Source organism: Ursus americanus, chromosome 22 (assembly GCF_024610735.1).
Source record: "Ursus americanus isolate L20-20 chromosome 22, mUrsAme1.1.p, whole genome shotgun sequence".
In the NCBI taxonomy this organism is placed as follows: Eukaryota; Metazoa; Chordata; class Mammalia; order Carnivora; family Ursidae; genus Ursus; species Ursus americanus.
Window position 1 is genome coordinate 6,479,027 of NC_142148.1, and position 11,163 is coordinate 6,490,189.

Below are 11,163 nucleotides of genomic sequence, written 5' to 3' on the forward strand. Positions count from 1 at the left end.
GCCAACAAATTAAGCAATCTAGGAGAAAATGGATGCATTCCTGGAAACTTACAAACTACTAAGACTGAAACAGGAAGAAATAGACAATTGGAGCATACCAATAACCAGCAAGGAAATAGAAGCGGTAATCAAAAACATTCCAAAAAACAAGAGTCCAGGGTCAGATGGCTTCCCAGGGGAATTCTACCAAACGTTTAAAGAAGAAATAATACCTATTCTGCTGAAATGGTTTCAAAAAGAAGAAATAGAAGAAAACTTCCAAACTCGTTTTATGAGGCCAGCATTATCCTGATCCCAAAACCAGACAAAGATCCCATCAAAAAGGAGAATTACAGACCCATATCCCTGATGAACATGGATGCAAAAATGCTCAACAAGATCCCAGCCGGTAGGATCCAACAGTACATTAAAAGAATTATTCACCATGACCAGGTGGGATTTATTCCTGGAATGCAAGGGTGGTTCAGCTTTCGGAAATCAATCAACATGATAGAACACATTAATAAGAGAAAAGGCAAGAACCATATGACCCTCTCAATTGATGCAGAAAAAGCATTTCACAAAATACAGCATCCTTTCCTGATTAAAGCTCTTCAAAGTATAGGGATAGAGAGAACATTCCTCAATATCATAGAAGCCGTCTGTGAAAAGCCCACAGCAAATATCATTCTCAATGGGGAAAAACTGAGAGATTTTCCCTTAAGGTCAGGAACATGACAAGGATGCCCATTCTCACCATTATTGTTCAACATAGTGCTAGAAGTCCTAGCATCAGCAATCAGACAAAAAAAAAAAAAAAAAAAAAAAAAAGAAATGGCACCCAAATTTTCAAAGAAGAAGTCAAACTCTCTCTCTTCACAAATCACTTGGTACTTTATGTGGAATACCCAAACGACTCCACCCGCAAGTTACCAGAACTCATACAGCAATTCAGCAACACGGCAGGATAAAAATATTGACGCACAGAAGTCAGTTGCATCTCTATACACTAACAATGTAACTGAAGAAAGGGAAGTTGAGGAATTGGTTTCATTTACAGTAGCACCAAAAACCGTAAGATACCTTGGAATAAACCTAACCAAAGAGGTAAAGGACCTATCCTCTAGAAACTGCAGAACACTTATGAAAGAAATTGAGGAAGACACAGAGAAATGGAAAAAATTCCATGCTCATGGATTGGAAGAATAAATGTTGTGAAAATGTCTATGCTGCCCAGAGCAATCTACACTTTCAGTGCAATTCCTATGAAAATACCATTGACATTTTTCACAGAGCTGGAACAAACAGTCCTAAAATTTGTATGGAACCAGGAAAGACCCTGAATAGCCAAAGGAATGTTGAAAAAGAGAACCAAAGCTGGGGGCATCACAATTCCAGACTTCAAGCTCTATTACAAAGCTGTAGTCATCAAAACAGTATGGTATTGGCACAAAAACAGACACCTAGATCAATGGAACAGAATAGAGAGTCCAGAAATGGACCCTCAAGTCTATGGTCAACTAATCTTTGACAAAGCAGGAAAGAACATCCAATGGAAAAAAGACAGTCTCTTCAACAAATGGCGCTGGGAAAACTGGACAGCCACATGTAGAAGAATGAAACTGGATCATTCTCTTACACCATACACAAAGATAAACCCAAATGGATGTAAGACCTAAATGTGAGACAGGAATCCACCAAAATCCTGGGGGGAACACAGGCAGCAACCTCTTCAACCTTGGCCGCAGCAACTCCTTTCAAGACACGTCTCTAAAGGCAAGGGAAACAAAAGCAAAAATGAACTTTTGGGACTTCATCAAGATGAGTGTTAGTTTTTATCTGCATCTCTCTGACCTGCCTTCACACCACGGCAGGAACGGGGACTCCGTGAGCTCGTGCTTGCCACCCCAGTCAGGCCGGTTGTACAGTGCTTTCCCTAACCACGCGGGCCCTGCCGCCAGTCAGGGTGCAGAGGGGGAGAGCTTCCCAAATCTTCTCTATGCTCAGCAAGAAACACAACACCCGGGAGAGACGCAGAGGGGCTTGGGTTAGGTAAGCTGACCCTTTTCTGACACTGGGTCTAATGCTTTTTGGGAACTGGAAGGTTCTGAGGAGCCTTGAATAGTCCCCAGGGAAAGATGATTACAGGACTCCCTAGAAGCCCCTGGGCAGCTTTTCTAGAGATAGCTGGGCAAAGAAGCCAGGAGTTTTGTGGTGGTAGGCATGGCCCTCAGCCTCCAGGTTCGTTGAGATTCCTTTGGTTTCTGGCATGTGCTTCTTCTGGTTTCCTCCACTTGTTTCTCATTCACCTCCCTGTCCGCTTCTTCTTCCTCAAGGCCCCCCCGAGGGGGTCCCTGGCTAGGGGAGGGCTGCTCTGTGCTTCTGCAGCTCTCTGATGCCCTTCCTGCCTGTTCGGTGTCATTGTACCTGTCATTTCCTTGGTATGCTGGCATTTCGGCGGGGCAGGGCCCCATCCACCTGGCCACCTGAGAGGGGCTAGCACAAAGGAGGCCCCCCTCCATGTGCAGAATTAATGGTGGGCTGTCTGGAGCCTGGGCTCTGTGCTAGGGCTTTCTGGAAGCAGCGTGACCTTGGGCAAGCTCTTCTCCTGCTCATTTTCCTCATCTGTGAGATGGCGAAGATGGCAGTTACCTTACAACAAGGCTTCTGAAGCTCAGCGCCGCTGACATTTGAGGCCAATAATTCTTGGTTGTGGGGGCCTGTCCTATGCATTGTTGGGTGTCTAGCAGCAGCTCTGGCTGCTACTTGTTAGATGCCAGGACCACTCCCATCCTAAATGTGACCCACGAGAATATCTAGAATATCTGCAGACATTGCCAGATGGACCGTGGGGTCAACACTGTCCCTGATTGAGAACCACGGTCTTAGAAGATAGTTGTGAAGGTTCAATGAGAGCATATGTGTTAAGTGCACAGGACAATATCTGGCATATAATTAAATACTCTCTAAACATTAGTTATTGTTGTTATCAATGACTTTTACCCACAGTAGTCAAGTGCTGGGTACCTAGATTTTTCTGAGTGAATGGATTTGAGTCATGGGACACCACTTGGGACTCATTGAGTATCAGTGACACAACCCTGCTCTTGGTGAAGACCAACTTTCATGAATTATTCTCCTCCCCGCATAGAAGGGTGATAGAATCTGCACCCAGTCCTGCTTGATGACACGCTGGTTAGTGATCAGTGTGCAACACACACAGCTGGGTGGTGTGGCGCTGTGGCTCTCATGGCCTGTGGAGCCTGACGGTGCTATGGGGTCCAGTGCTGTCTCTCACCTTCTTGGGAGCCCAGGTCAAGATGATTAACCTCCTGCATGATCCAGCTTCCTTTTCTGTAGGCTACAGCGGTGGTCATGCCTAGCTCATAGGGTTTCAGTGAAAATTCAGTGAGTTAATTTATCAAAACGCTTAACTCAGTGTCAGGCACACAGTAACCCCAAATAGTGTCTAATTATTATTATTTCTATTGATTTGGCTCCCACATAGGTGTTCTTAGGTGAGAAAGGTTGAATTCTTCAATTGAAAGTTTTCCTTTTATTCTGTATTTTGTCATCTGGTGCTTCCAGTTTTTCAATTTATGTTGTTGGTTCTTGGAACGCCCGACATTAATTGCAAGTGCTTGACACCCCGACAGGAAATGGTGATGGGAAAGAAACTTAAGCCCCTGGGTGCTGGATTTTGTTCTCCAGAAATGAGCAGTGCTTGTTGGTTTAGGTGGTTCTCATAATTTGCATCATAATTGTCTGTGGATTTGAGGATTTTAGATGCCTGGCATTACCTTTGATCTTCTGGATCGTAAGTTTCAGAGATTGGGCTGTTTTTCTCAGACTCCATGTTTAGTACTGACATTCACCAAATCAGGATCGCTGGCATATTATATTCTCTCTGGTTAGACTTGAACTCCTATTTAAGTGTATTAGTGAAGTCACTTACTCATTTAACACATATTCTTTATTGACCAGTTTTAGATGCTGGGCACTGCCTTCTAGTGGGAGAGATTGATGATAATTAAATGAATAAACTAATAAGAAAATATAAAATAGCAACAAGATCTGTGATGAAATAATAGTTCATGTGAATACTTGGGGTCTTCTTGAGAAAGAGTAGTCAGGGAAGGCATCTCTCAGAGGATTGAGCTGAAACCTGAATGATAGGGTGCCAAGTGTGGGAAGATAATGGGAGGAAGAGGCTTGAGGTTGAGGACATAGCAGGTGCAAAGGCTCTGGGGCAGGAATGAGTATGGTGAGTTTGAGTCCAGTGGGGCTGGTTAAGTGTGGGCAGGAGGGTGTTGGGGATTTACCAGAGGAGATCAGATCTTTAAGGCTTTGTAGGGCCAGGTAGGGAAATGGAATTTTATTTGAAGGCGCTGAAGAGTTTTGAGTAGGAGTGCGATGTGATCTGATTTGTATTTTTAAAGGGTTCCCCTGGCTGCTGTGTACAGAATGGAATTTGGTGGAAGTGAGGGTGGGTGAAGGTTTTCAGCGTAGGAGGCTTGAGTACGTTGTAGCCCCCAGCCCTATAGGAATTAAGAACAGAAGTTCAACTTGAGGGGCGCATGGGTGGCTCAGTCCTTAAGCATCTGCCTTCGGCTCAGGGCGTGATCCCGGCATTCTGGGATCGAGCCCCGCATCAGGCTCCTCCACTGTAAGCCTGCTTCTTCCTCTCCCACTCCCCCTGCTTGTGTTCCATCTCTCGCTGGCTGTCTCTATCTCTGTCAAATGAATAAATAAAAAAAAAACTTAAGGACAATAGGCATGCATTTCTAGAGACCCAGGGAATCAACCACTGCAGTGATCTTGCCTTGCGGATGGGAGTGAAAGGTGAACGTAACTTAACACATGAATTAAAATCATGATGAGCTTTTATTTCCCCAAATTAAGCATTTTCAAACCTGGCTCCTGCTGCTTTGAATGTCCAGTGGGTTCCCACATGAAGTGGCCCTGGCAGCCAGCCTAATGTTGTTCACCCCCCAGTAAGAGATGTACTCCCCAGGGTTACGCATAGGCTTTGGAAAAGGAGAGCAAATAAAATGATTAATTGGTTCTTGGTTTTTATGACATCTCTATGGAAACTCTATTATGAAATTCTGGACTTGTGAGTTGTAGAAATATGCATTAGTCTCCCTCCATGGCAGCACATTGCCTCTGATGTCATTGGATCATGGCTCAGCCATCTATACTGTTTCCATGAGAGGCACTAGGGCATTGGCATTGGACTTGGGGATGCGGATCAGGCAGCCTGTTTGAACCTTTGCTTCTCTGCTTGCTAGCTGAATATTCATAGACAAGCTCCTTAATCTCTGAGTTTCAGATGCCTCATCTGCAAAATAACGGTGATCATGGTATCTGCCTCAAGGCGTTATTGCAGGGGTCAGAGAAGCAGAAGCCCGTACGATACTTAGCACGGTTCTCGGCATGGGGTCAGCACTCTAGGCAGATGAGGACTTTTGGGTTTCCATTATGCTCATTTGAAAGTCCTCTGTGCCCTTGCTTTGTGAAAAGTGGTCCCCAGACCAGCAGCTGCATCCTCCAGGCACTTGTCGAGTCAGAAATGCAGAATCAGACCTACTGATTCAAATTTTGCACTTGAAAAAGATCCCAGGTGACTCTTGTGGGCTTTTACATCTGGAAGTGTGATTGTAAGCTAAGATGCATTCACCAAGGAGAGCGGAGTCAGGTCCGCATATGAATACCTGTTGCCAGCATCAGGTTGGTGCAGAAAGGCATCATCCCCAGGACACAAAACACACTGTGACCCTAACCAGCTGGGCGTGGCTGGACAGCCACGTCCCCTCCCGCGCAGGTTTTCCATCTGTAACATGACTCACCTATTTTAGAAGTTTGTTGAGAGGATAAGTGAAGTAATGTGAAAGCTGATATCAGAGAGTGAAAAGTAAGTTATTTTTATCTTGTTTATATAGAAAAAGTACATCATAATTTTTATAGCTGTTAATACAATTTTCAAAGAATCTGACTCCCCATTTTCCACATTTGCTGGCTGAGTGGCCATGGGCAAGACCTATTATTGGGTGTCTCGATTAGAATAATGGAGAGTGACAGTGGCTCAGGAACTACAGCCTGGTATTTTTGGAAACTAAATGGGAGAATTTTGTAGTTTGGCTAAAAGGCATTGCCCTAGAAAAGCTGAGCACTGGCAGTGCCATTTCCAGAATCCTCAGAAGTACAGAGTAAGGAGTGAGGGCTATGTGCAGAAGTCACCGGGATGCTGCTGGGTAGCATATTTTGACATGTCACACGTTTAGCAGTCACAACAGCCTTTTATTATTTCCAAACATCACAACCAAAGCAAGAGACAAGCGATATTGCTTCTACTGGCAGGATGTCTTCAAGTACCAAAACCCACAGTATATTCAAGCACAAGAAAAATACACACTTGTACACCAAAGACATAGCTTATAAGAATTCTTTGGAGGGGTGGTTGGGTGGGGGGCTGGCGGTGTGAAGACAGCCAGAAAGCACGGTGTGAAGTTCTCTAGGGCAGGAAAGGGTCTGATGAGTGTGTGGAGGATGCGGGGACGTACGGGGCGCAGAGACTGTGCTGGTCAGCAAAGCTTGCCTGTGCTCACAGGGATGAAGAGCTTTGCTTGATAAGGTGCAGGCGTTGAGAGCTGGGTCAACTTTTACACCATACTGAGAAAAAGGAGCAGTGAACCAAGAAATGTCTCTTTCATAGATGACTCTGGAGATCAGGTGGTAGAGACCCGGCTACTGTGAGCAGAAACAGAGCTTCTGAGAAAGCCAGAGGCATTTTCACAGTTTCTGAAACTCTCTGAAACTATAGTAAAGCCATTTCTTGGGGCACATGCCCTCCCATCCATGATTTCCTCTCTTGCTTTAATGATAGAAAAGGAATAATAGGAAAAAGCCTTTTTTTTTTAAGTAGGGAAATTTACACCTTTAAACACCAAGGTATCAAAATACTTTGTACACAGGTATGTGCTGATTTTCCAAAGCACTGCATCTGTCTTTCATTAGAATTTTGAAAGCTGCCTTAGATTTAATGCATAAGAACCTGACAACAGCAGCAGCAGCAGCCAAAACAGAAATAGGTTACATCCCCATGCTAGTTTTCGGGGGGAGACTAGTCTGGAGGGTTAAGGAGAGGGGCATACATAGCATTGCTTCTTCCACGCAGAGCTCAGTATTTTTTAGGCAATTTATTTACAGTACATGGAGTTATAGAATAGAAACTCAGTCTCTTATGAAATAAGGACAAGACCATCTGAGCAGCTGACAGCCAGAACCGTAACAGTTTTGCTGGGGAGACATTTGAATCCCTCTTACAGTCAATGAGAGTCCTTCTGTCTGGTCTGACTTGCAGCAGGGAGACACGGGGAGGACGCAGGAGGGAGTAGGTGGGCCTTACAGACCCCAGGTACATGGAAATGAATGCAGGCAGCACCCAGAGCAGCCCTCACCGAGTCCTGCCAGGCCCTCTTTGGGAAATCAATGACTTACCCACTTTGGAATCCTTCAAGAAAGCCTGTTACGTACCATTTTCCCCTTCGAAAGGCTTTGCAAGCACAAAGACAAAAGACATGTTCGATCATGGCTGTTGACATATTTTAAGTCTTCCAAGGATTTCTCTACCTCCTCTTCTTTTTTCTAAACATCTTGGCTGGTTGGGGGCTCCCAGCGACGGAGCCGCCGCGCACTTCCACGGCCCTGGCACCCTACCCCAGGTTCATGCCGTCGCAGCTGCAGAGGATCTCCTTGAATGTGTTGCGTAGCTCCAGGCTCCGGAAGGCGTAGATGAGCGGGTCGATGATGGAGTTGCACATGATGAGGACCAGGTAGGTGTTGAAGTGGGCAGTGTAACAGACGCAGTAGGGGTTGGTGGGGCAGGTTATGATGAGGATGAGGTGGAGGAAGAAGGGGGCCCAGCAGAAGATGAATACCCCCAGCAGGATGGTGATGGTGACAGCCCCCTTCATGCACGAGTGCTGCTGCGGGGCCACCCCATCGGCAGGTGGCAGCGCCGCGATGCGCTGGACGTGCAGCCGGGCGAAGAGGAACATGTGCACGTAGAGGGTGCCCATGAGCAGCAGCATGGCGAAGAACATGGTGATGAGGCACACGATGACCATCTTGCTCTCGGAGTAGACGATGAACACCACGCCGCACACGCCGCAGCACACCCAGATGGCCACGATCCAGGCGAGGGCCTTCCGCACGCTCATGATGCTGTGGTAGCGGAGCGCATAGAAGATGGTGACGTACCTGTCCACGGCGATGGCCAGGAGGTTGCAGATGGAGGCCACCAGGGAGATGCAGATCATGGAGTCGAAGATGTTGTCCATGTGCTGGATGAACCGGTCCTCGAAGGTCAAGTAGTTGCTGTTGATGATGGCGATCATGATGGTCTCCAGGGCGTTGGACACGCTCACGAGCATGTCGGCCACGGCCAGGCTGCAGAGGAAGAAGTACATGGGGGAGTGCAGGTTGCCGTTTCTGGCCACGGCCAGGATGACCAGGATGTTTTCCAGCAGGCTGACGATGCCCAGCACCAGGAAGACTTCGGGCTTGATGAAGACCTGCTCGCAGAAGCCGCTGCTGCTCTGGTTGCTGAAGGAGGGGGCTGCGAGGTGCTCTGAGCTGTTTGGCAGCGTTGGCTGAGCAGACAGCAGGCAGCACGAAGCGTTCATTGCCAACAGACGGGTGGATCGGAGCTGGGACTCCCGGCAGCGTCCAGACCCTCCTGTTGCTGCTGCTGCTGCTGCTGCTGATGACGGGAAGGGATCTCCCTCCAGATTCTGGTGCTGGATGCCCGTCCAGTCCAGACTGAGGTTTTGTTCTCGCCCCAGATAAAAGGGTGCAGAGAGGGAGGGAGAGAGAGACAGAGTCAGCTTGGATGAGAGAACTTTCCTCTGCTTTTCCTGGACAAGCAGTTTTATGGACACTCTTCTGCGTCGTCTTCCTTCTCCCTCCTTCTTACCCCTTCTCACACCCCCACCTGGGAATGGAAAACGTGCCACCGGTTGTTAAGAGTTTCAGCTGTTTTCATAGCAGCACCGGGCATGTGGTACCTGTTGCTAGAAGTGAGGGGGAACACTCAGTCTTCACACACGGGCTGCAGGCAGACAACTCCTACTTCATCTTCAGCGAGCAAAACGACCACTGAGCATCGATCTGGTGCCTCTGACTGACAGCAGTGCCCGTGCGGCGGGGAGCTTGAGAAGCAGGCTGGTGCCCTCTGCAGGCCACACTGCTCCTCTGCGTGCTGCCTTGGCCGAGCAGTTCTTATTTGTCATGGAAACTGCCACAGGTATCCGTTCATCCAACTTGTTCATTCATTTTTTTTTTTAATAGCCATCATTTATGGAGCACCTACTTTATGTCAGGTCTCTGCTGAGTGCAGGGAGTATAATGGTGAACCGGTCTGACTCGCCGTCCTGGTTCCCCTAGACTCAGTGTCCGAGGGGGAAGATGAGAAGTCAGAACGTGATATTTCATTGTGATGAATGCGTGATGATGAAGGCCAGGGGGCTGGGGGAGCGGGGGGGGGGGCCCTAACCTGTATGGTTGAGGAAAAAGCATCTAAGCCTTGACTTGGCAGAAGAAGAGGTGATATCCAGCAGTGGCATGGGGCTGGGGTCCAGGGAGGTAGCAGAGGGTCCCAGGCAGAGGGACTCACATGCCCCAGACCTGGAGACAAAGAGCAGCGGCTCTCCACCCTGGCCGTGGGGATCATCGCAGAACGTGGGTTACAGGGACCCACCTGACCTGAATCAGGATCATGAGGGGTAGGACCTGGACAAACGTGTGTTCAATTTTCAACAGGTGAGCTGGGGTATAGCCAGGATTGAGATCTATGGAAAAAAAAGTTGGTTTTTTTTTTTAACTGAAGTACAGTTGACACACAATGTTATATTAGTTTCGGGTGTATGCATAGTGACCCAACAATTGTGTATGTTACACAGCGCTTGGCCTGGTATCTATAGTTACCCTCTGTCACCAGACGATGTTATTACAGTAGTATTGACTATATTCCTTCCCTATGCTGTATTTTTTATCCTTGTGATTTATGTATTTTATAAGGAAGCTTGGTGTTTTTGAGGAACTGAAAGTAGTTTGGCCAGAGTGCGGAAGAACTGGGAGACACAATTTGAGAAATAAGGCTGCAAAGGTGTGTGTGTGTGTGTGTGTGTGTGTGTGTGTGTGTGTGTTTTTAATTTTAAGCAGAAGTCAAGAAGTGCCTGGATCCACCCTACGTGGGAGTTTGGACTGTCTCCTGAAGGCAGTGGGGGGTGAGAGGGGGCTGCGCTTTTAAAAGACTCCCAGTGGCGGCAGTTTGGGGCCAGGGGAGGGCAGGGGCGGAGATGTTCAGGCAGAAGGTTGTGGAGATTTGAGGGTGGCCGTGGAACTGTGGGAGAGGCAATGGGCAGGGAGCCCCTCTCCTTTCTTCTTCAGTAAAAGGGAGGACCGGGATGCCTCTTGAGCTGGAAAATGTAGAAAGCAGAGTTTAGCAATAGACTTCAGTACCTGATTCATGTCACACTTGGTGCTGCACACGAGGATCATGTGAACTCTGGAAGCACGGAGTCCACTCTCCCCTAAACACACACACACTGCACACACACACGCACACACATGCACGCACACCCATGCACACACATACACTCCAGATGGATTAATGATCCATCTAACTATTGTCTTTGCGTGTGAGTGGGTGTATGTGTATGAGAGAGAAGAAATATGCATAAGGAAATAGAAGAACATTTTAAATATTTATAAAACTGTGGAAGGGAGAGATTTTCTTAACAAGATGGGCAATCCAAAATTTAGAGTACAGGAAAAAAGCGCCATAAGCAAAGTCAAAAGACAGGAAGAAAACATTTGCCATAGGCCTTCAACAGTTACTATCTCTTATAGAAAAAGAAGACTTTTGGATTAATAAGAAAAAGATGAAATTACGTCTTAGAATACTGGGTAAAAGATATGAATAGAAATCCACTGAAGAGCAAATACAGGCGGATAGTAAACATATGAAAAGATGTCCAGCCTTCTGGGGAGTCAGGGAAATCCAAATCCAAACGGGACTCCAAAACCATTTTTCCAGTTAGATTAACAAGAATTAAAAAGATATCAAATTCGGGAGAGAATATTGGGAGAACACTCGCAGGCAATCCTAGTGTTTGTGCA

General features: G+C 47.0%; 1 protein-coding gene across 1 annotated transcript; it reads right to left on the reverse strand.

The window, feature by feature from the left end:
* Positions 1-7,694: 7,694 nt before the first annotated feature.
* On the reverse strand, positions 7,695-8,666 carry MC3R (melanocortin 3 receptor). Its single transcript, XM_045808471.2, has one exon. It carries the CDS (start codon positions 8,664-8,666, stop codon positions 7,695-7,697), a length of 972 nt encoding a protein of 323 aa, XP_045664427.1.
* Between the last annotated feature and the right edge of the window lie 2,497 nt (positions 8,667-11,163).

Coding starts and splice junctions, on each gene's coding strand:
- MC3R (XM_045808471.2), bottom strand. CDS start 8,666: ATGAACGCTTCGTGCTGCCTGCTGTCTGCTCAGCCAACGCTGCCAAAC.